The following is a 26,326-nucleotide window of genomic DNA, read 5'->3' as shown; positions in this document are numbered from 1 at the left end:
CCCTAAAAGTCATAGAACGTTAATGAAAACCACACCATCAGATTCAGCGTATCCAGAGAGCCTTACTGTAGAGGTTTCAATCTCTTACCTGCAAAAATGTGGAATTTTGTGTTTTTTACCAGAAGAAAGCTCACGGATGAGTGTTTATTTGTTTTTTTTTTGTTTCTTTTCCCAAGAGGTGATCGTATCGACCCAGGGGTCCTAGAAAATTGTGGGAGGGCTCATTTGAACCAAAATTAAAATTTCTAGTGGCCTTTTTAAGTGTTCGAAAAAATGGAGTGCAACTAGGCCCCCTCCCACGCTCATTTGTTTCCCAAAGTCACCCGATCAAAATTTTGGGTAGCCATTTTGTTCAACATGGTCGAAAGAATTAATAACTATGTCTTTGAGGATAGCTTAATCCCCAATCCCCGGGGGAAGGGGTGCAATTTATGAACTTTGCCCAATGTTTACAAATAATATTTGTTATTGGGAAGCATACAGACGTTTTCAGGGGGAATATTTTCTGGTAGTGAGGGGGGAGGAGGGGGAGGGGTCGGGGGTTATTTGGGAGGATCTTTCCATGGAGGAAGTTTCCATGGGGGAAAGAACATTGCTATGAAGGAGGTGTTGTGAAGTGTATTATTATGGTATTTGGGTGTTTTAGTCGTAGATGCCTTTATTCTCCCTTTATAGGGGAGATAAACTCTGGCCCTAAGGTAATTAAACTTTGGTAGCGTGCCTTAGGCTATGACCGAACTAATGAGGCGTACCGACTGGGTATGTTCGAGGGGCTAAGGGTAGATTGTAGAGAGGTTGTCTAAAATTCAATACTTTTATTCAATTTACATATAATAGTTACAGATATAGATATTCTACTGGGACTGGCTGTCCCAAGTAGACCACAAGTCTCAAAAACTACAATAATATATAATAAGATACAGACACTTACAATGATCCAACAAAATCCCAAGGTATTTCTAACGAGAAAATAAACGGGCAGAGGTTCGCCCTGCAAGTCAAAAAGTCTCTAAAATCGGGGTATATATATGAAAAACTAACCACGTCCTTCCGGTACATTGACGCATTCAGCCAGGAAATTGGTTATTGAGCAAGTTCCCTCCTAGCTTACACATTCCACGATTTGTATCTTTATCTTAAAAAGTGGTATTTTGAAACTTTGTTTTTGCGTCTTAATATATTTTTACTCAATTAATAATTAACTAAATTAGAAAGCTTTACCACAATACTCCCCATTTAAAGAAGAATTGTCCCAATTCTCAATATTTTACTTTTAAAACAACTTAATTTTGTTTACAGCTATTATGATGCCATCTTTGGGTCATTATGTGCATATACCCTGAATGGGTTTCCTTAGGGTCATGTTTCTGGTCCAATATAGGCCATGTTCTTTTCTGTCGAAGGATTTCAATTCGAAATTCATCTTTGTTTCTCTTTTTCTCTGTCTCTAGGACTGAAAATACTCTTTTTACCCTTCTTATGTGCATTTTCTGTTTTAACTTGACCCCAAGCGGCTTAAACATTATATTAGTGGTTTTTCTTAAGTTAGATTTGTATTAGAAAAGTTTTATAAATTTTTTTGAGTTTAAATTTAACTCCCATTTATAATTTAATTTATCTGCCTGATGTGGTTAATATACCATTTATTTTTCCTATTATAATTACCATGGATAAATTACATATAACATTATTGATTTTTAACTTTTTACATATTTTTCCAGCACAAAATATTTTCACATATTTCCAGCCATTTGGGCTAGGTAGCACATTATCTAGGCCTAAATTAAGTTCTGATTGTATCTCACTTTTGATGAACCTGTAGTAAAGTCTGTATTACTGCTATAGTTTCCAAATATCAGTTGATCAAGTATGGTTTGGTTTCTGATGGTATGAGATGAAAGTATCAGCATACATTTGAAGTGGCTTCAAAATTTGTTACCTTCTAAAAATGTGTCAAAATATGATCTGAAAGAAAAATTGATCCGAAAGGATGCTACGAAAAATTTGATTTCCAAAAAAAATAGCTAAAGTTGTATCTAAAATAAATATTCAAATTAGAATACATATAAAGCATAAAATTTTACATATGTAAAATATCTACTATTTTACATAGTAGAAAGAAACACTCAATTTTGTAAAGTTTAATTCTTTTCATTACTTTTTTCTCTTTTAATTACTCCAAAAATAATATCTCGCTTAAATCGAAACGTTATGTTTCTTGCTGGATTATTCTTTTCAAACTTAATACTTAGCGGACCATTTCACAATAAAAAGTATTTGTACGTTTACTCGAAGTCAAACCTTTACATATACATTAAATCATTAGTTAAAATTTAAAGTAAATTGAAACATAGTATATATATATATATATATATATATATATATATATATATATATATATATATATATATATATATATATATATATATATATATATATATATATATATATATATATAAGCATTGTGTAATAACGTACACTAGTATGTTAAGTAACAAATAACTTTTACCTAAAACTATATTTGGTTTATGTTCCAGAAGTTACTTTACAGCATCAAGCATTTTTTTTTTTTTAAGACAATTTTTAGCAAAGCAACAATAAAAAGTGGTGTAACTCTTTTTTTTCATCAGTAAACACTCGAATTAATAATTTATGTACAGTAGAAAGCATTATTGTTGACAGTAATAAAGTCGCCTCAGTATCAATCATATATTTCTTTTTTACTTTCATATTCATGAAATACTAGTGCCAACCGAATTGTCTGCGGTTGTAGATAACCTTTTTTTTTTTTTTTAAATAATTAGTTTCTTTGCGATAGATTATGGTTTTTGCAGACAGGAGTTCTTAAATCCTTCCCTCCGGGAGTTTGATGTTTCCTATAATACCGATATTTAAAAACATATATAATTAATCCCATAATCACGATAGCAGTTATGAAATATCCCCAAGTTGAGGCTAATAAGCCTTTATAATAAGTGGTTCTTTCTATTGCCGTCTAGGTAAGTCTTTTTTTCCGGGGAGCGATTTATTGTTCATATTTTAGTAAGATGAGTTTGCAAAGATAATTACAGTTTTATGCCCTATGATGCGCAAAAAAAACTCACACTACGTCTCTGCGCTACGCGCTACGTGTGCTGAAGGGTTTTCAAAAACCAGAAACAAGTTTTTTTTGCATAAAACTAGGTTTAACTGTAGTAATTCAAATATTCAATGTTTATCCTTTTCTAGAAGAATATATATTTTTTTTTTTCAAGACTATATGCAGCAATAGCTAAATTTGTAGCTTGGGAATCAGTTTTGAAAAAGCTTGAGATGAAATTTTCTGAATTTTTACATTTTTGTTTTGCCTTCATCTCAGTAATATCTATTTGGTGCTTCATCACCTTAAAACGCGTCTAGTAGGTCCCAAAGCAGTTTCCCTTGAGATTCTGTTCAATCTAATAGGTTTTTAAGAACACGAAAGGCAACAATATATTATATATATATACACTTTTTATTTTTAGCTACAATCTTCCCGTAGGATATTCCCTTTAGTGAAAAGCCGGTTCTTTTCAAAGGAATGTATCCTTCTCTCCATATTTCTTTTTTTTACGTACGGTAGTTTTTTTTTAAGACATATAAGCGAATATAACTGTTTTCGCTTTAACTTCCTAACTTTAAGTGGTCTTGCCTTAAATTTCTACCAACTTGTGTCCTTTTGTCACCCAATTTCTTTTACTTCACTTCCGTCTGGCTATATTTTCAACTTGAACCCTTTTTTTTCTCTTTTTTTATTATTTAATTCAATGAAGCATAATGGTTTTTTCAATTATTTTTCAGCTTTTTCAGTACTGCAGTCCATTTCTAAACCTATATTTATATGTTTCCTGTTTTATTCATTAGATCTTTCAAGCAAAAATGTTCCTTATGTTTCCTTTATGTTCCCAACGCTCCTCCATGTTTTAAGGGATGGAGAGTTGTCTATTATCACAACCTGTGTTGTTTTTTTTGGTTTTTTGTCCAAAAGTGTTTATTTAGTGTTGTAAACGCACTGTATTTTCTAGTTAATTTTTGGAGCACTTTTAGTTAGGTTTTTGCGTAACATAATTGCCTTAATCGTGACAGGATTTACTTCAATTCATCAGCATTAGGAACAGTCAAATGAAAGCTACATTTTTTTTTATAAGCACATAAAAACAATACATGTCACGAACAGTTTGCACACATACGGCCATTAATGTGCACCCTTATCGTAAAATACTGTATTAAATTAGCTGTATTAAATTACCATAACGAAGAAGTTTGTTATGGAAGTTAATTCGTAAGTTAAGTATATTTATTACTAATAAAACCGTTTGTACATAAAATTAGAGTACTTTCGAGAAAGCCATTTCCCCCCAAAAAGTAAAATTAATATGCAAATTTTGTTTTAATTATTATGTACGGCGAGCCAAAATCAAGACCTGCAGTAATTCAAAACGTTCAGAAATTAAATTAAAAAAAAGTTATTTAAACTGAAGGTAAGGAGCAACATTAAAACTTAACGAACAGTAATTATTCCGTATTTGAAAGGGGCTGTCCCCTCCTCAACGCCTCGCTCTTTACGGCAAAGTTTAACTCTTTGTCACAACTCTATTTTTCAAAAGAATAAAAAACTTTAGCGTTAAGAGCGAGGCGTTGAAGAGGGGACAGCCCCTTTCATATAAGGAATAATTTCTGTTCGTTTTAAGTTTTAATGTTGCCCCTTACTTTCAGTTTAAGAAAAGTTGCTTTTGTTTTATTTAATCAGTAGCAAGGGTCAATGGCCAACATTTTTCGCACATTCCAGTTTCTCCTTAGTGCAACTTTTGCAGCTTCTTGTTGTATAGAATTTGAAGTGCTTGCGTCAACTGCTCCCTGGAGTCCAGCTGGATGGCCAAGTAAAAAGCAAAATCAGCGTCCAATATGAAATTATCGCAAACCCGAGACGTGTGTCAGTCTATAATACAGTCAGGTAACAAAATACGTTTAAATGTTTTCACCTTTTTTTTTCTTAAATAAATACAAATAAATTATGCTCTGGTCTTGAGAAGGCATGGGGGTTGTAAGTCCCACTAATGATAATTTGTGCTTATTTTGAATTTGATTCGGTTTTTTATTATTAAACCTGGTCGTCTTATGTTTTATTTAGTTGTTGATAGTGATTTGTGTTATTTTTACACTTGGAAGATTATTTGACTTCATTTCTGTCCATTTTTGGCTTAATGGAGCTCTTTACTTTTCTTTAAAAAACCTATTTTGTGGAAAAAAGTTTTTAAATTAATACGAATATAAGGCAGCGTTATTTAGCCAGGGGGGGGGATTGAGCCCCCTGACCCCCCTCCTTATGGGTGCCCATGGCTTCTTTTTTTCAATCGTCTGAAGACTTGTATTTCTATGTCCTTGAGCAAAGGACGCCCCAGTCCACAAAATAAACTCATAAAAGATATTGGTTCGCCTGAAAACGGAATTAAAATAGGTGAAACGTTTCTTTCTGAACAACACAAAATGTTCTTGGACAATGGAAGCCCAATTTGCCAACTTGGGTCGAGAACTCTAACTGACCATATTTTTTATAAGCTGAAAATTTCCATACAATACTTCAATTGATTAATCGATAAACAGCATAATTAGTCCCCCCCAATAAAACAACTAAAATGTTTTACTGACTGGCTGGTCATTTTTACAGACTGTTTTTTGTCAATAATTAGCATAATGTCCGTTTCGAATACAATACGTAAAATCACTGCACGATTCGGTAAAACCACTGCATTTACCAACCGAGATTTAGATTTCGGTACCTATTATGTCACTATTTTAATGTTGTTTTTTAACCAAACGGAAAATTGTAGCACTATCTATAAGTTCACGACAGGAGTCGGTAAAGCTGCTGCGTTTAGCAACAAAGTTCGAAATTTCTGAAGATTACATGTTATTATTTCCATGGTCTTTATTGAACCAAACAAAGAGTTTTAACGACGTCGGAAAAATGGTGTCGCAAAGCGCCACGATTTTACCGACTTCTTTTTTATCGAATGACCAAAAACATTGGGGGGAGTCCTCCCCCTCCCCCATACGTGACAGCCCTGCCTGAAGACAGGGGGGTCCGGGGGGGGGGGGGGGAAGGTGTCCCCTCAACTTTTTTGACATTCGGTAAAAATTTCGCCGATGGTGAAAATTTCGGAAGAAATTTTGCAAAATCGGCCGAAATTTAGCAAAATTCTTGATTTCTGCAGTAAATTTGGCATAAATCAGGTAGCGATTCGGTAAAATTTACGAAGATCGCCCTCCGAATAAAACGAGCCTCGAGACACCCCTGCCTGAGGGTAGTAAACAGTAAGTAGGAGTGAAGGGACTATACGGTAGTCCATATACCCTTATGCAAATTTTGGAACTGGGAACCTGAATGCAAATTATCGTAATCCCTATTGGACGGCCATGACATTAATTATTTGGCCCCATGTGTTTTCTTTAATGGCATAACATTTTGAAAATATATAACGCTTACCACGTGGTAATCTGGCAATTCACAATTTGCCTACAACCGACCAAAGGAGTAGACTTTCATTATTATTATAGAAAAATGTGAGCTTCTTAGTAACCTAAGAAGCTTTATCACCACCAACTCTATTATAGCTTGGAACAAACTTTTTAAAAATTACAAGAAATGGATTTTTTCCACACAGGGAACTTATTGTTTGCATCTTAATTGGTAGCCAATTATTTGATATCTATTCACAGTTAGGGCTATTGAAAGACAACATATTAATAAATCAATTATTATCTCATAATATGCAGAAAAATTGCAGTTAACACATTAAGAGGGGGCTTCTACTAAACTTTGGTAAATTTTTACCAAATCATATTATTGACTTACAAATAAAGTGAATATACCACTTGATGCCTTTTTTATGCTCTTTCCAAATATAATCATCATTTCTTCAGAAACAAATTTTACCCCCACCCTTATAGGCCTATACCAATTCAGGGTATATATTTGCACATTAGGGGGGGGGGGGGTGTTGGCAAATTTTATTTCTGATATAAATGGGAGGTAAGTTTAAACTTTATCCCCCATCCCCCTAATGTGCAAATATATACCCTGAATTGGTATATATAAGGGTGGGGTAAAATTGATTTCCCACAAAAATGATTATTATATTTGGAAAGAGCATAAAAAAAGGCATTGAGTGGTATATTCACTTTATTCATAAGTCAATAATATGATTTGGTAAAAATTTACCTAAACTTTACCTCCCCCCCTCAATGTGCAAATATATAGGCTAGCTAACATTATACACTTTGGTAACCCCCATGCCTTCTCAAGATCAGAACATAATATGTGCATTAATGAAAAAAAAATGACTATGGATTGTTTGTTTAATTGACATATTGATATCTATTCTTTGAAGTTTTTATATTTTTTATTCATGAAAGTAAAAAAAAGTGAAAATATTTTAAAATGTTTTGATTTCAGTAATGCATGAATCATGTTCTCGTCTTTTAAAAGACATGGGGGTTATCAGTCATACTTATGATAATTTTTGCTTATTTTAGTTTGACATGGCTATTGAGGCCTATTGTAATTTCTGTTTGTTTTGAGTTTCATTTATTTATTGATAGTGATTTGTGGTAGTTTTTTTGCTTGGAAGGTTGTTTTACTTTATTTCTGCTCATTTTTGGCTCAGTAAAGCTATTTACTCATATTTGAAAATTATTTTATGTGGAATAAATTAATTTCTGTTTATTTTTTATTAACATTGTCTTTTTCGTGGAAAAAATAATATTTTATATCTTTTACAGTTTTTTTTCTATAGGACTCCATATTTTAGGTTGTTATTTATATGCTGGAGAAACTTTTTCAACAATTTTTAATCCTGACACAAACAGGATTTCTAATCTAATTTTATAACTCCTGGAGTTGATTTGAAAAATAAAACAATATCTTTTGCAAAAGATTCTATCTATGCTCTTTGACAACCAGGATACACTTATACTCTTTCTTTATTTAAATTCTAAGAGTAGAAGTAGTAATAGTATTACCTGCAAAAGTTTTTACTTAATACTTCTAGTTGTTCTCAATATGTTGCTGAGGTGTCTTCTTGGTAACCATAAACATGATGCCTTTTGATTTAGCTTAAAGCAAGATTTAGTTGTAAAGCATAATGGGCCAATTGCATGATTATGGGGGTTGGCAAAGACATAGACAATATCCCTAAAGATATTGCTGCTAGACCATTCTACAATGCTGAAAAAAATGGCTGTCTTAAAATATTGACTAGATGCATTTGGAAAATGAATGGGCTTGAGAGAAGGGTTGTTTGCTCTCCAATCTCTTTTTACTGTTAAAAAGGGAACCAGAACTTTTAATTTTGAGTCAAATTAGATCCTCTAAAAATTTCAGATATGTCTAGGTATTATAGAGTTGTGCTGCCTATGATATTGCTTATATGCCCTTTGCTTATAATAAATTATATTGATTATAATTCCTGTGTGCATACAGTTTTCTTTTATCTGATAGAAACTCCTAAACTTTCCCTAAAAGTTTCACCTTAATACCCTTAGTGTCATTAATTACAATAAATGTAGTTGCAGTATTAAAAGCATTCACATAGTGCCTTCTGGCTAGTTCAAAATCCCCCACAACTTACCTTTAAAAGTCTAACTTAATAATATAAGTTATTCTTCAGATATTGCTTTGTCACCTTTTTGAAAATCCACATACTCATAGTTTGTTTTGATTTAGTTCAACATCCGTCTAAATATTCCATAAAAGCTTCAACTTAATACCCTTAGATTGCGCAGTAGCAATAATTATAGTAGCATTAGTAGCAATGTGGGCATAGCACCTTTGGTTTCTTCAACATCCTCTTCAACACATTCTGAAAGTTTCAGCTCAATGCCATCAACTGTTCCTGGAGCATTTCTGATGTGTCTGCTTGACAACCTGTGTGAGCATAGTGTGTTCTTGAATTAGTTCCTTTTAGTTTCTATTCTGTAAATAGAGTACTCTGGTAGTTGTAATAGTATTTGTAGCATACAAATATTGCCTTTTTGATAATATCCATTATCATTTCCTGAGTTTTCCAAATATACTCAGTTATTCCTGTGTTACACCCTCTTGACAATCCTTATACACATAATGTGTTTTGATTTAGTTCAATACTCCCATCAACCTTCTCTGAAAGGATCACCTGAATGCCCTTTGCCTTCTTGGAAAGTAAAGTCCAAACATGCAAACCTTTCTCAATAACATACAAGGGCATACCCAGGATTTTTTTTTCAGGGGGGGGGGTACTCAGATTTGTTTTTTTTTGGGGGGGCAGTTTAGACACAAAAACCTTATAAAAAATTTGTTTATGTCCATTTTTGCTATGTTTTTACAAGTCAGACAAACATTTTTTTTTTTTTGGGGGGGGGGTTAACCCGCATTGATAACATATACTGTGTGTACACAATGAACAAATAGCCTAGCTTACAGCCCTTGTCTTGAGGACTGTGGGGAGGTTGACATCCCCAAAGACATAATTACTGGACCTTTCAACAAGGCTGAACAAAATAGATGTCTTAAAATTTCAATTGGATAGGTTTTGGGAATAATAGGCTTGGGGAGATGGGCTGATTGCCCTCCATTCATTTTTGACTCCTAAAAAGGGCACTAAAACTTCAGACTTCCAATCAAATGAGCTCCATCTAATTCAAAGCTTATACAGCCACCCATTCCATAAAAACCTTATATGGCCTGGGTCAAAAGTTACAACCCCTGCTCATAGGCTCTGGGGGATTGTGTCCACCCTAAAGACATTGTCATATGATTTTTGGACTATTGGCAACAAAATGGCTATCTCACAATTTCAATTGAATGTGTTTTAGGATGAGGATGTCAGGGGGGGAGCTAGTTGCTCTCCATTATGTTTGACTCTTAAAAGGGAACTATAACTAGACATTTCAAATTAAATGAGCCTCTTCTAAAGTTCACATGACCACCCCTTCCATAAAAACTTCATATGCCTCCGGGGCATAACTTACAACCATTACCCCCAGACTCTGGGGGATTCTGTACACCCCAAAGGTCTTATTATATGGTTTTTGGACAATTTTGGAACAAATCATAATCTCAAAATTTTTATTGGATGCATTTGTGGAAAATACAATGTAGGGGGGGGGCAGATGCCGCCAAGCGCTTTGACTCTTAAAAAAGGAACTAGAAAATCTGCTTCCAAATCCAATGAGTCCCCTCTGGAGTTTATACAACAATCCTTTCCATATAAACCTTTTATGCCATTGGGGCATAACTTACAACCCTTGCACTGTGCTTTGGGGGTGGTTGTCATTCTCAAAGACATAATTGGGGGGTTGTTGTTGTTTTTGTTGCAAATTCAATTTTAAGCCTTTTTTGGACCTTTGAACACAATAATTTTTAAGGGGCCATCATTTTTTCTATAGTTTTGGGTATAATAAAGGATCAAAACATGGTTTCAAACTTACTATCATAGGCAGCACAACAGCGCTGCCTAAGTAAAGAACAATGTTGGCACAATGTATTATTTTTTTTCATACCTGGCACTTTGTATCAAAGGAGTTGTTGTAGAAACTTCGAAAAGGGCTCATTCGATTGGAAATTGGAGTGGCTAGTGCCCTTTTTGATAGTCGAAAATGATTGGAGGGCAACTACCCACCCCCCCCCCACGCCCATCATTCCCCCAAACACACCCAATCAAAATTTTGAGATAGCCATTTTGTTCAACGTAGTTGATTTCAAGATAGAAAATATGTTTTTGAGGAGGACACTCCCCCACAACCCTTGGGGCAAGTTATGCCCTGAGGGCGTATGAGAACAATGTTGGCACAATGTATTTTTTTTCCTTTAGAACAGGGCACTTCATATCAAAGAAGTTGTCATAGAAACTTCGAAAAGGGCTCATTCAAATGGAAATTGGAGTGGCTTGTGCCCTTTTTAGTAATCGAAAGTGATTGGAAGGCAACTAACACCCCTTCAATGGCTACCATTTCCCGAAAAACACATCCAATCAAAATTTTGAGATAGCCATTTTGTTCAGCATAGTTGATTTCCCTATAGAAATTATGTTTTTGACGAGGACACTACCCCACAGCCTTCAGGGCAAGGGTTGTATGTTATGCCCTGGGGGCATATAAAGGTTTTTATAGAAGGCATTGTCATAGAAACTTCAAAAGGCTCATTCAATTGGACAGACAAAACACATCCAATCAAAATTTTGAGATAGCCATTTTGTTCAGCATAGTTGATTTCCAGACAGAAAATATGTTTTGAGGAGGACACTCCCTCACAACTCTTGGGGCAAGGGTTTTAAGTTATGCCCTGAGGGCAAATAAGAACGATGTTGGCACAATGTATTATTTACTATTTTTTTCATTTAGAGGAGGGCACTTCATATTGAAGAAGTTGTCGTAGAAACTTCGAAAAGGGCTCATTAAATTGGAAATTGGACTGGCTTGTGCCCTTTTTAATAGTCAAAAGTGATTCGAAGGCAACTAACACCCCTTCCATGCCCATCATTTCCCGAAACACATCCAATCAAAATTTTGAGATATCCATTTTGTTTGGCGTAGTTGATTTCTGGATAGAAATTATGTTTTTGAGGAGGACACTCCCCCACAGCCTTCAGGGCAAGGGTTGTAAGTTATGCCCTGGGGGCATGTAAGGTTTTTATATAAGGTGTTGTCAGAGAAACTTCAAAAAGGCTCATTTGATTGGAAATTAAAGGGCTAGTGCCCTTTCTAATAGTCAAAAGTGATTGGAGGGCAACTAACCCCCCTGTCACACCCACCTTTTCCCCAAACACATCCAATCATAATTCTGAGATAGCCATTTTATTCAACGTAGTTTTAAGTTCTGGAAATTAGGTATTTGAGGATGGCTCCCCCCCCTCCATATCCCTCAGGGCAAGAGTTGTAAGTTATGCCCTGGGGGCAAATAAGGTTTTTATAGAACGTGTTGTTGTAGAAACTTCAAAAAGGACTCATTCGACTGGGAATTGAAATGGCTAGTGCCCTTTTTAATAGTTGAAAGTAATTGGAAGGCAACTATCACCCCTTCAACGCCCACGATTTCCCCAAACACATCCAATCAAAATTTTGAGATAACCATTTTGTGCAGTGTAGTTGATTTCCAGGTAGAAGATATGTTTTTGAGGAGGAAACTCCCCCACAACTCTTGGGGCAAGGGTTTTAGGTTATGCCCTGAGGGCATATAAGAACAATGTTGGCACAATGTATTATTTATTATTTTTTTCATTTAGAGCAGGGCACTTTGTGTCAAAGAAGTTGTCGTAGAAACTTCGAAAAGGGCTCATTCAATTGGAAATTGGAGTGGCTTGTGCCCTTTTTAATAGTCGAAAGTGATTGTAAGGCAACTAACACCCTTCCATGCCCACTATTTCCCCAAACACATCTAATCAAAATTTTGAGATAACCATTTTTGTTCAGCGTAGATGATTTCCAGATAGAAATTGTGTTTTTGAGGAGGACCCCCACAGCCCTCAGGGTAAGGGTTGTAAATTATGCCCTAGGGGCATATAAGGTTTTTGTTTAAGGTGATGTCATAGAAACTTCAAAAATGACTCATTCGATTGGAAATTCAAAGGGCTAGTACCTTTTATAATAGTCGAAAGTGATTAGAGGGCAACTAAACCCCCTCTCACGCCCACCTTTTCCCCAAACACATCCGATCGAAATTTTGAGATAGCCATTTCATTCAACATAGTTTTAAGTTCTGGAAATTAGGTCTTTGAGGATGACAACCCCCCCCCACCGCCCTCAGGGCAAGGATGGTAAGTTATTCCCTGGGGGCAAATAAGGTTTTTATAGAACGCGTTGTCGTAGAAACTTCAAAATGAGCTGATTCGATTGGAAATTGAAATTGCTAGTGCCCTTTTTAATTGTTGAAAGTAATTGGAAGGCAACTAACACCCCTTCAACGCCCACCATTTCCCCAAATACATCCAATCAAAATTTTGATATAGCCATTTTGTTCAGCGTAGTTGATTTCCAGGTAAAAAATATCTTTTTGAGGAGAAAACTCCCCCACAACCCTTGGGGCAAGGGTTTTAAGTTAAGTCCTGAGGGCAATCAAAATTTTGAGATAGCCATTTTGTTCAGCATAGTTGATTTCCAGGTAGAAAATATGTTTTTGAGGAGGACACTCCCCCACAACCCTTGGGGCAAGGGTTTTAAGTTATGCCCTGAGGGCATATAAAAATAATGTTGGCACAATGTATTATTTATTATTTTTTCCTTTAGAGCAGGGCACTTCATATCAAAGAAGTTGTCGTAGAAACTTCGAAAAGGGCTTATTCAATTAGAAATTGGATTGGTTTGTACCTGTTTTAATAGTCGAAAGTAATTGGATATCAACTAACACCCCTTCCACGCCCACCATTTCCCGAAAACACATCCAATCAAAATTTTGAGATAGCCATTTTGTTCAGCGTTGTTGATTTCAGGATAGAAATTATGTTTTTGAGGAGGACACTCCCCCACAGCCTTCAGGGCAAGGGTTAAAAGTTATGCCCTGGGGGCATATAAGGTTATGATAGAAGGCGTTGTCATAGAAAATTCAAAAAAGGCTCATTCGATTGGAAATTCAAAGAGCTAGTGCCCTTTTTAATAGTCGAAAGTGATTGGACGGCAACTAGCCCCCCCCAAGCCCATCCTTCCCCAAAACACTTCAAATCTGAATTTTGAGATAGCCATTTTTTACAGAATCGTTGTTTTCCAGATAGAAAATATGTTTTTGAGGAGGACACTCCTCCAAAACCCTCGGGGAAATGGTTTTAAGTTTTGCCCTGAGGGCATATAAGAACGATGTAGGAACAATGTATCATTTATTATTTTTTTTTCCTTTAGACTATGGTACTCTGTATCGAAGAAGTTGTCACAGAAACTCCGAAAAGGGGTCATTCAATCGGAAATCGGAGTGGCTTGTGCCCTTTGTAATAGTCGAAAGCGACTGGAAGACACCTAACACCCCATTCACGCCCACCATTTCCCGAAACCCATCCAATCAAAACTTTGAGATATCCATTTTGTTTGGCGTAGTTGATTTCTGGATAGAAATTATGTTTTTGAGGAGGACACTCCCCCACAGCCTTCAGGGTAAGGGTTGTAAGTTATGCCCTGGGGGCATATAAGGTTTTTGTTTAAGGTGATGTCATAGAAACTTCAAAAAGGACACATTCGATCGGAATTTTAAAGGGCTAGTGCCCTTTCTAATAGTCAAAAGTGATTGGAGGGCAACTAAACCCCCCTCACGCCCACCTTTTTCCCAAACACATCCAATCAAAATTTTTATTTAGCCTTTTCATCCAACATAGTTTTATTTTCTGTAAATTAGGTATTTGAGAATGACAACCCCCCCCCCCCCCCTCACATCCCTCAGGGCAAGGATTGTAAGTTATTCCCTGGGGGCAAATAAGGTTTTTATAGAACGCGTTGTCGTAGAAACTTCAAAATGAGCTGATTCGATTGGAAATTGAAATTGCTAGTGCCCTTTTTAATTGTTGAAAGTAATTGGAAGGCAACTAACACCCCTTCAACGCCCACCATTTCCCCAAATACATCCAATCAAAATTTTGAAATAGCCATTTTGTTCAGCGTAGTTGATTTCCAGGTAGAAAATATGTTTTTGAGGAGGACACTCCCCCACAACCCTTGGGGCAAGGGTTTTAAGTTATGCCCTGAGAGCATATAAAAACAATGTTGGCACAATGTATTATTTATTATTTTTTTCCTTTAGAGCAGGGCACTTCATATCACAGAAGTTGTTGTAGAAACTTCGAAAAGGGCTTATTCAATTGGAAATTGGATTGGTTTGTACCTGTTTTAATAGTCGAAAGTAATTGGATATCAACTAACACCCCATCCACGCCCACCATTTCCGCAAAAATACTCAATCAAAAATTTGAGACTACCATTTTGTTCAGGGTGATTGAGTTCCTCATGAAATATGTGTTTTTCGGGATATCACTCCCACAGCCTATAGCACCAGGGTTGTAAACCATGATCTTGGGGCACTCAAGATTTTTACAGAAGGTTTTGTCGCAGAAACTTCAAAAAAGGCTCATTCGATTGGAAATTCAAAGGGCTAGTGCCCTTTTTAGACCTTTTTAATAGTCGAAAGTGATTGGAGGGCAACTAGCCCCCCCCACGCCCATCATTCCCCCAAACACACCCAAGCCAAAATGGTAGATATCACTTTTTTTCAGCGTAGTTTATTTCCAGATAGAAAATATCTTTTTGAGGAGGACACTCCCCCACAACCCTCAGGGCAAGGGTTTTAAGTTATGCCCTGAGGGCATATAAGAACGATGTTGGCACAATGTATTATTTATTATTTTTTTCCCTTTAGAGCAGGGCACTTCGTATCGAAGAAGTTGTCGTAGAAACTTCGAAAAGGGCTCATTAAATTAGAAATTGGAGTGGCTTGTGCCCTTATTAATAGTCGAAAGTGATTCGAAGACGACTAACACCCCTTCCACGCCCACCATTTCCCGAAACACATCCAATCAAAACTTTGAGATAGCCATTTTGTTCGGCGTAGTTGATTTCTGAATAGAAATTATGTTTTTGATGAGGACACTCCCCCACAGCCTTCAGGGCTAGGGTTGTAAGTTATGCCCTGGGGGCATATAAGTTTTTTATATAAGGTGTTGTCATAGAAACTTCAAAAAGGCTCATTTGATTGGAAATTTAAAGGGCTAGTGCCCTTTCTAATAGTCAAAAGTGATTGGAGGGCAACTAACCCCCCTGTCACACCCACCTTTTCCCCAAACACATCCAATCATAATTCTGAGATAGCCATTTTATTCAACGTAGTTTTAAGTTCTGGAAATTTGGTTTTTGAGGATGGCACCCCCCCCCCCCCCATATCCCTCAGGGCAAGAGTTGGAAATTCAAAGGGCTAGTGCCCTTTTTAATAGTTAAAGGTGATTGGAGGGCTACTAACCCCCCCCTCGCGCCCACCTTTTCCCCAAATATATCCACTCCAAATTTTTAGATAGCCATTTTATTCAACGTAGTTTTAAGTTCTGGAAATTAGGTCTTTGAGGATGACAACCCCCCCCCACAGCCCTCAGGGAAAGGGTTGTAAGTTATGCCCTGGGGGCATATGAGGTTTGTATAGAAAGCATTGTCGTAGAAACTTCAAAAAGAGCTGATTCGAATGGAAATTTAAATGGCTAGTTCCCTTTTTAATAATAGAAAGTAATTGGAAGGAAACTAACCCCCCTTCAACGCCCACCATTTCCCCAAATACATCCAATCAAAATTTTGAAATAGCCATTTTGTTCAGCATAGTTGATTTCCAGGTAGAAAATATGTTTTTGAGGAGGACACTCCCCCACAACCCTTGGGGCAAGGGTTTTAAGGTATGCCCTGTGGGCATATAAAAATAATGTTGGCACAATGTATTATTTATTATTTTTTCCTTTAGAGCAGGGCACTTCATATCAAAGAAGTTGTCGTAGAAACTTCGAAAAGGGCTTATTCAATTGGAAATTGGATTGGTTTGTACCTGTTTTAATAGTCGAAAGTAATTGGATATCAACTAACACCCCTTCCACGCCCACCATTTCCCGAAACACATCCAATCAAAATTTTGTGATAGCCATTTTGTTCAGCGTAGTTGATTTCTAGATAGAAAGTATGGTTTTGAGGAGGACACCCCCCCACAGCCTTTAGGGCAAGGGTTGTAAGCTATGCCCTGGGGGTATATAAGGTTTTTATAGAAGGCGTTGTCATAGAAACTTCATAAAAGGCTCATTCGATTGGAAATTCAAAGGGCTACTGCCCTTTTTAGTAGTCGAAAGTGATTGGAGGGCAACTAGCCTCCCCCACGCCCATAATTTCCCCAAACACATCCAATCAAAATTTGGAGATAGCCATTTTGTTCAGCGTAGTTTATTTCCAGATAGAAAATTTTGAGGAGGACACTCCCCCATAACCCTCGGGGCAAGGGTTGTAAGTTATATCTCTAGGGTAAAAGAATACGATGTTTGGGTACTTTACCGTGTATTATCTTTTTTCCTTTAGAGCTGGGGACTTTGTATCGAATACTTGGTTACGGAAACCTTAAAAAAGGTGTTTTCAATTGATCACTGTAGTGAATTGTGCTCAATTTATTATTTAAAAGTGATTGGAAGGCAACTAACACCCCTTCCACGCAAACCATTTTCCAAAACACGTCCAATAAAAATTTTGAGATAGCCATTTTGTTCAGCGTAGTTGATATCCAGATAGGAATTATGTTTTTGAGGAGGACACACCCCACAGCCTTCTGGGCAAGGGTTGTAAGTTACGCCCTGGGGGCATATAAGATTTTATAGAAGGTGTTGTCGTAGAAACTTTAAAAAAAGACTCATTCAATTGGAAATTAAATGGCTAGTACCCTTTTTAATAGTCAAAAGTGATTGGAGGTCAACAACCCCCCCACCCATCATTCCCCCAAATACTTAACATAAAGATTTTAAGATAGCCACTTTGTTCAGCGTGGTTGATTTACAAATAGAAAACATATTTTTGAAGAGGACACTTCCCCACAACCCTCGGGGCAAGGGTTTTAAGTTATGCCCTGAGGGCATATAAGAACGATGTTGGCACAGTGTATTATTTATTATTTTTTTTTCCTTTAAACCAGGGTACTTCATATCGGAAGACTTGTCGTAGAAAATTCGAAATGAGTTTGTTATTATTGGACCTGGACTGGTTTCTGCCCCCTTCGACAGTTAACAGTGATTTGAAGGCGACAAAAACCCCTTCCATCCCCATCAATTCCACAAATACATCCAAACAAAATTTTGATATAGCCATTTGCTTTGCGTAGTTAATTTCTGCATAGAAATTATTTTTTTGAGGACGACACTCCCCCACAGCCTTCAGGGCAAGGGTTGTAAGGTATGCCCGGGGGGCATATAAGGTTTTTATGTAAGGTGTTGTCGTAGAAACTTCAAAAAGGCTCATTCAATTGGAAATTCAAGGGCTAGTGCCCTTTTTAACAGTTGAAAGTAATTGGAGGGCAACTAACCCAACTCTCACGCCCACCTTTTCCCCAAACACATCCAATCAAAATTTCGATATAGCCATTTTATTCAACTTAGTTTGAAGTTCTGGAAATTAGGTCTTTGAGGATGACAACCCCCCCCCCCCCCCACAACCCTCAGGGCAAGGTTTGTAAGTTATGCCCTGGGGGTAAATGAGGTTTTTATAGAACGCGTCGTCGTAGAAACTTCAAAAAGGGCTCATTCCATTGGAACTTGAAATGGCTAGTGCCCTTTTTAATAGCCGAAAGTAATTGGAAGGCAACTAACACCTCTTCAACGCCCACCATTTCCCCAAACACATCCAATCAAAGTTTTTAGATAGCTATTTTGTTCCACGCAGTTTAAAGTTCCGAAAATTATAAATTTGAGCAGGACACTCCCCCCCTCCCACAGTCTTCAGGACAAGGATTATAAGTTATGCTCTGGAGGCATATAAGTTTTTATTGAAATCTTTGTCATAGAAACTTCAAAAAGGGCTTATTCGGGCTAGTGCCCTTTTTAATAGTTGAAAGTGATTTGAGGGCAACTAACCCCCCTCTCACGCCCACCTTTTCTCCAAACACATCCAATCAACATTTTTAGATAGCCATTTTATTCAACGTAGTTGACAGCTTTGGAAATTAGGTCTTTAAGGATGGCAATCCCTCTCCCCCCAACCCTCAGGGCAAGGGTTGTAAGTTATGCCCTGGGAGCATGTAAGGTTTCTATAGAAATCGATGTTGTAAAAACATCAAAAAGGGCTCATTCAATTTGAAATTGAAAGGACTAGTACCCTTGTAATAGTCGAAACGATTGAAGGGCAGCTAACCCCCTCTCACGCCCACCATTTCCCTCAACACATCCAATCAAAATTTTGAGATATCCATTTTGTTCAACGTAGTCGAAAGTTCTGGAAATTAGGTCTTATAGGATGATAACTCAGAGCCCTTAATGCAAGGGTTGTAATTTATTCCCTGGGGGCATAAAGGTTTTTATAGAAAGTTGTTGTAGAAATTTCAAAAAGGGCTCATTTGTTTGGAAATTGAAATTGCCCTTTTTAATAATCGAAAATGAGTGGAGAGTAATCGACCCCCCCCCTCCCACACCTACCATTTCCCCAAACACATTCAATTATAGTTTAGTGATAGCCATTTTGTTAAACGTAGTTAAAAATTCTGGAAATTATGTATTTAAGGATGGCAGACCCCCCAAAGTCTTCAAGGCAAAAGTTGTAACTTGGGCTCTGGGGACATATAAGGTTTTTATAGTTACTATTATCGTAAAAACTTCAAAAGGGGCTTATTAAATTAGAAATTAAGAGAGATAGTGCTCTTTTTAATATTCGAAAGTGATTGGAGGGTAACTAACCACCCTCTCACCCGCACCATTCTCCTAAACACATCCAATGAAAATTTTCAGATAGCCATTGTTTTCAACATAGTAGAAAGTTCTGGATATTAGGTCTTTGAGGGTGAGAACCCCCCCCCCCCCCAGCCCTCAGGGCAAGGGTTGTAAGTTATGACCTGGGGGCATGTAATGTTTTTATTGAAAGCGTTGTCGTAGAAACTTCAAAAGGGCTCATTTGATTGGCAATTGGAAGGGCTAGTGCCTTTTTTAATAGTTAAAAGTGAGCGACTAACACCCCTTTCACGCCCACCATTTTCCCAAATACATCCAATCAAAATTTTGAGATAGTCATTTTGTTTAACATAGTTTAAGGTTCTGGAAATTAGGTCTTAAAGGATGACAACCACCCTCACAGCCCTTAGGGTAAGGGTTGTAATTTATGCCCTTGGGGCATATATGGTTTTATAGAAAGCGTCGTCGTAGAAAATCAAAAAGGGCTCATTCAATTTGGAATTGAAAGGGCTAATGCCCATTTTAATAGTCGAAAGTTATTGGAAGGCTTCAAATTTTTATAGTAAAGATCGATGTAAGTATAAACTATGATTTTCTGTTTGTTGTTGTTGTTGTTTAGACCAGGGCGCTTCGTATCGAAGGAGTTGTCATAGGAACTTCAAAAAGGGCTCATTTGATTGAAAATAGAAAGGGCTGATGCCCTTTTTAATAGTCGAAAGTGATTGGAGGCAACTAATCCCCCTTCCAAGCCCACCCTCCCATTTGCCTTTATGTTTAAAAACTGAATGTTGTCTTAAGATTAAATCAATATGCAGTGTGTTAATGCTAATTCCCAATAAGGTATCTCAGGAGTATCCCAAGAACGACTGAGGGTATTATGTTCAAACTTTCGGGGCTGCATCTGCTTTTAAAATTTAACCAAGTCAAAATGGCGAAAGTGTATCCAAGCTATCAAAGAAAGTAAGCAGATTTTTTTTGCGAATGGTATCAAGTTTTCCATTTCAAGTCAACTGGAGGAGGTATGAAATGAAATTAAACACTACTATTTGTGTCCAGATTTTTAAAAGGGTGTATGTTGTTAAAAATTGCTGAAAATTTTTCTCCAGCATAGAAATAGCAGACCAAACTATAAAGTCTTAAAAAAATGAAAAGATTTAAAGTATTAATTTCTTCTTCCCTGAAAAGACTGTGTCAATATAAAACGAATATAAATTAATTAAAAAAAATTTTTTCCACAAAATAAGTTGTTCAAAGAAAAGCAGAGAACTCCACTAAACAAAAAATGAACAAAAGTAAAATCAAAATAATCTACGAAGCGTGAAACTACCGCAAATCAGCATCGATAAATAAATGAAACCCAAAACGAACAGAAATTACAATAAATAACCGAGTCAAACTCAAAACAAACAGAAATTAGCCTAAGTTGGGCTCAAAACCCCTATGCCTTCCCAAGGCCAGGACATAATTGGCACTTTACTGAAAAAAAAAACAAATGAATGTGCATTGTCAGTTTAATATACATATACTTATATTTAGTAATCAAAATGTTAATATTATTTGATTTATTAAAGTTATAAAAGCAAGAACATTTATATTTTTTTCAGTAAAGTGCAAATTATGCTCTAGCCTTGGGAAGGCATAGGGGTTTTGAGGAACTTAGGCTAATTTCTACTCGTTTGGAGTTTGACTCGGTTATTATGGTAATTTCTGTTCGTTTTGGGTTTCATTTATTTATCAATGCTGATTAGTGGTAGTTTCACGCTTGGTAGAGTATTTGATTTTTTTTTTTTTGCTCATTTTTTTGTTTAATGGAGTTCTTTTCTTTTCTTTGAAAAGCTTATTTTGTGGGAAAAGTTTTTTTAATTAATTTCATTATAAATCCATTTTATAAAAGTTATATAATTCACAAACATTTATTTGTCACAATTAAGTTGGAAAAAAATAAAACAATCCTGCGATGTTTTCTTCTTATTCTGTTAGGCTGCTTAAAAACTGCTTAAAAACTTCTTCAGCACGAAATGTAAAAAAAAATCTTTTTTTATATTATTTTTTTTTCTTCAGCACTTTCCTTGAATATATTACTTCGTTTCGTGCTGAAGAAGAGAGGCAGTTGTCCTCTCGAAATACTCGTTTTGTTTGTTTATTCAGTATTCTTGTTTGGCCTTAAAAATCCCATTTTTGATCGTTTCCTTTTCTTAAATCATGGTTTGTATAATATCTCATGAATGGCTAAGGGTATTAAGTTGAAGCCCCTAGGGAATGTTGAGGAGGATGTTCAACTAAATCAAATGACACCATACGTATCCAGGTTGTCAATAGAGTTGAATTGAACGGTTTAAGGGATGTTGAGGTGGGGGTTAAACTAATTCAAAAGACACTGTATCCAGCTTACCAAGAGGGCATATCAGCAGTATATGAGGAACAGCTAAGTGGTCTTAAGTTGAAATTTTAAGGGAACATTGAGAGGAATGTTTAACGGAATCTAAAGACGCTGTATGCATCCATGTTGTCAAAATTATGTATTTTGTCAAATTGCACCAAAAACGCGTCAAATTTCAAATCAGTCAAATATGCACCAAAAACGTGTTATTTGGATACATCTGAATAAAAAAAACATTCTATGTATCACAACTGAACACAAAGAAACCCTACTAGGTACAAAGGTTGTCAACCCTACTTGGTTGTCAAAATTACGCTGTATGCATCCATGTTGTCAATAAAACGTATTTGTGATATTAATCAATAAAAAAACTTTGGCACTAAAAAACAACACAAAATTAAATTTTTAAACACTCTGAGAAAGAAGTTTTGAAACAAAAATAAGTAGTTCTATGGAGACCTAAGAGGACCAGAAATAAAGTCCCACATTAATTCAACCTTAATATGAATATAATCTACTATCAATGAATGAATAAAATGTAAAACAAACAGAAACTACAATAAATAATACACATCAAACATAAAGACAACCAGATACTGATGTAGTTAAATAAATAAATTCTAAAACAAGCTAAAAATATAATGAATAATCAAGACTTTTAGGGAATGTTTAGGGGAATATTGAACTAATTCAAAAGACATTGTGTGCATCCAGGTTTTCATGATGATGCATAATATAAAAACAAATTATTAGAAACTAATAATAAAGCTTTGGCACAAAAACCTGAGTATTATAAAGCCACTGTCAAGATTTGATGAAGAAAGGAATAATAATAACTAATAATCAATAGTAAAAGCTCATAGGCAACTCATCGCCCTTTGAATTGAAATCTTGAGAAACCTTGAACCACATTGAAGCAAAAGAGGTTTAGATGTAGGTCTGGTATTCCCGTAATACAGAAATTTAATTAAAAAAAAAAGAAAAAAAGGAAAACATGGGAACACTAGGCTTACATCTACACATGGCTTTTTATATTTTATGGAGCTCAAGGTTTTCCTTCTATCTGTTGTATTTTTGTATTTTAAGTTTTCTTGAATATTCATTTCCATTTTATTTATTTTTTAAGAAATGAGACTTCATGTTAAAGATTTATCTCCATTGCAAACTTGGTGCCAGAGGAACCATGTACTTTCCAAGAGAAAGACATTGCAGATGGAAGTCATTGGTAGCCAACAAAGGAGTATTCAAGAAAAAATGTATGCTAGTGAATATACCCCTAGGAAACTTCATGGCCCTCTTCAGGATACACGCATTTTGATGTCTAGTTTTCCTTCTATACTTCAGAGAGTGGTGAGCTTTATTTTTTTCCACCTTGGTACCTGTTTCAAATGAGGTAGGTGCTTATAATTATCATAGCTTAGGTGTACAGAGGTTCAACGTCTAAAATGGGTCAGAAAAATTTTTCTGGAATGTGGGGGAAGGGTCAAAACAGAAAACAGTTAGTTTTAAGCACATTTTTATCTCAGAGTTCCTTTTTACCAAGTAGGGTTTCTTTGTGTTCAGTAGTGATACATAGAATGTTTTTTTTATTCAAATGTGTCCAAATAATGCGTTTTTGGTGCGTATTTGACTGATTTAAGAATCTACTTAAAAATCACCTTTAAATTAAAACAAAGAGCAGCAATGTTTTGCTGTCATTTTCCCCCTCTCCTCCAACTTCCCACTAACACATTAAAAATTCGTATTTGAGTTATATAGTCACATAACATAGCTACACTTGGTGATAAAATCAAAATTATGTTTGAGTGCAGCACCAGTAATGTGTACCTTGAGTATTTTGGTCAGTTAAGTAGTATTCAATTTTCAAATGTAAACTTTGTTAATGTCCAATCGGAGTGAAGATTTAGGATATAATTTTTGTTACTTAAAAAAGATGGAAGCTAAAAAACATCTTTTTTTCTTCATTATGTATCTGGCATAAGATACAAAGACACAGTATTAGTAGACAATAAAAAAAAAGGATGCAGCACTAAACCCTAAAGTCCAAACCAGCAGTGAGGATCGCCGTTTCAACACTCTTCATCCAGGATGTGCAATGGAGGTTGGGGCTAGCCAACCTCCATTCTTTCTCACATCCCTCTTGTTTACCTTACCCAGATTTCTCCAGGTACCCATCTAGAACTGGGTCGACTCTGGCTGAGCTTACAGTGTCTCGCCACTGACCCCAGTTCCAAATCAAATAATCAGCAACACCATGGCTCAAACCCCCATCCTTACAGATACAAGATTTCAGGACTAGCATGCAAACCACTCGGCTAGGATGGCTCATCTGGAAATAAATTAGTGTTGATGCAGGCTTTTCAAAGCAATTTCTTGTCATATAAATTTTTTACATCTGTAGTGTAAGTGCAACAGTAAAATCAAGGAAAACTTGTATTATTCGTAAATCTATCTTTGTTTGTCTGGAAGTGTGGCTATTATATATATCAGTTTCAAACTCACAACTCTTTTCTATACTCTGAAGTGAATTAATATTGTCACAGATTAATTTTATTAAGTCATTTGCAACTAAAATTATAAGGTTTAGCTTGTGCTAAAGTTAAGAAATAGCTAGTTCTAGATCCACTCGTTGTAAGATTTGGCTAGAATCCAAAGGTAATCAAAGTCAGCATCAAAGTAGGCTTAGTCAAATAAAGGCCTCCATTACCTACTACTACTACTGCTAACAACTCACCGAAGTAGCAAGCCGCCTGGGGCCAACACAGCTACGCACGATCCTCCTCCATCCCAATCTATTCAAAGCCTCCCTTTTTACACCCTCCCAAGAAGTTTCCATTTCCTTTAAATCTTTCTTTATGACGTCCTCCTACGCAAGACGAGGACGACCTGCTTTCCGTTTAGCCCTATACGATTGGCCGACAAGGACAATCTTCGGCAATCTTTCACTCTTAATCCGCACAACGTGCCCTAGCCACCTCAACCTTTCTTTAACTATAGCCCTAGAAAGCGGTATTGAACCACGTTTTTCGTACAGCCTACTGTTTAAAATACGGTCAGTCAGCCGGGTACCCAGAACAATCGGTAAGCAATTTCTCTGGAAAACATCTAGCAAATCTTCATCCGCTTTTCGGAGTGCCCATGCTTCAAAGCCATGTTTGACCACTGTCATCACAGTGATTCTAATATTCTAATTTTGGTTTGTAGAAGTATCTTCCAATTCTTCCAAACTTTTTTAGATGTGAAAAACACCCTGAGTCTTGGCTATTCTACTCTAATATCTTCACTGCTCCCACCGTTTTTACTAATAATACTACCAAGGTAAGTGAAGCTGTCCACCTGATCAATCTTTTCGTTACCCAATGTCACCTTTCATCTTTACTTATACCCAGCCTTAGTGACTTAGTCTTCTTAACATTAATTTTCAAACCTATTCTAGCACCCTGAACTCGCAAATTCTTTAAAACCTCATTCATTTTGCTCACACTTTCATCTAGAATGCTTAAATCATCAGCATAGTCTAAGTCCAGGAGACGTTTTCCTCCCAATTTCATTCCGTGGGCTTCCATTGCCTTTCCCATGCTTCTTAAGACAAAATCCATCAAAATAATCATAGGCAGCACAATGGCGCTGCCTAAGTAAAGAACAGTGTTGGCACAATGTATTATTTGTTTTTCCTTTAGACCAGGGCACTGGGTATTGAAGGAGTTGTCGTAGAAACTTGGAAAAGGGCTCATTCGATTGGAAATCCAAATGGTTAGGCCTAGTGCCCTTTTTAATAGTCGAAAGTGATTGGAAGGCAACTAACCACCCTTCCACGCCCACGATTTCCCCGAACACATCCAATCAAAATTTTGAGATGGCCATTTTGTTCAGCGTGGTTGATTTCCAGATAGAAATTATGTTTCTGACGAGGAAATTCTCCCCACAGCCTTCAGGGCAAGGGTTTAAGCTATGCCCTGGAAGCATATATAGTTTTTATAGAAAGCTGTGTCATAGAAACTTCAAAAAGGGCTCATTCGATTGGAAATTCAAAGGGCTACTGCCCTTTTTAATAGTCGAAAGTGATTGGAGGGCAATTAACCACCCTTTCACGCCCACCTTTTCCCCAATTCCATCCAATCAAAATTTTGAGACAGCCATTTTGTTCAACGTAGTTGAAATCTCTGAAAATTGGGTCTTTGAGGATGACATCCCCCCCCACACAGTCCTCAGGGCAAGGGTTGTAAGTTATACCCTGGGGTCATATAAGGTTTTTATAGAAAGTGTTGTTGTAGAAACTTCAAAAAGGGCTCATTTGATTGGAAATTAAAATGTCTAGTGCCCTTTTTAATAGCCGAAAGTGATTGGAAGGCAACTAACACCCCTTCCAAGCCCACCATTTATCCAAACACATCCAGTCAAAATTTTGAGATAGCCATTTTGTTCATAGTAGTTGAAAGGTCCGAAAGGATGACACTCCTCCACAGCCCTCAGGGTAAGGGTCGTAAGTTATGCCCTGGGGGTATATAAGGTTTTTATTGAAAGCTTTGTCGTA

The 26,326-nt window shown here is 36.4% G+C and overlaps 1 protein-coding gene across 1 annotated transcript in view; it reads left to right on the top strand.

Moving 5' to 3' along the window:
• The first annotated feature begins 6,498 nt into the window (after positions 1 to 6,498).
• mtDNA-helicase (mitochondrial DNA helicase) overlaps positions 6,499 to 26,326 on the top strand; it is a 94,298-nt gene continuing 74,470 nt past the window's right edge. The window contains exons 1-2 of the mRNA XM_089087206.1: positions 6,499 to 6,582; positions 22,919 to 23,142. Coding sequence (XP_088943332.1) covers positions 22,921 to 23,142 — 222 coding nt within the window. The 5' untranslated portion in view covers positions 6,499 to 6,582; positions 22,919 to 22,920. The remainder of the gene's footprint in view (positions 6,583 to 22,918; positions 23,143 to 26,326) is intronic.

The sequence above is a fragment of the Artemia sp. Qi Xiang Cuo genome, chromosome 3 (assembly GCF_049724085.1).
Source record: "Artemia sp. Qi Xiang Cuo chromosome 3, ASM4972408v1, whole genome shotgun sequence".
NCBI lineage: Eukaryota > Metazoa > Arthropoda > Branchiopoda > Anostraca > Artemiidae > Artemia > Artemia sp. Qi Xiang Cuo.
This window is presented reverse-complemented; position numbering and strand designations above follow the sequence as displayed.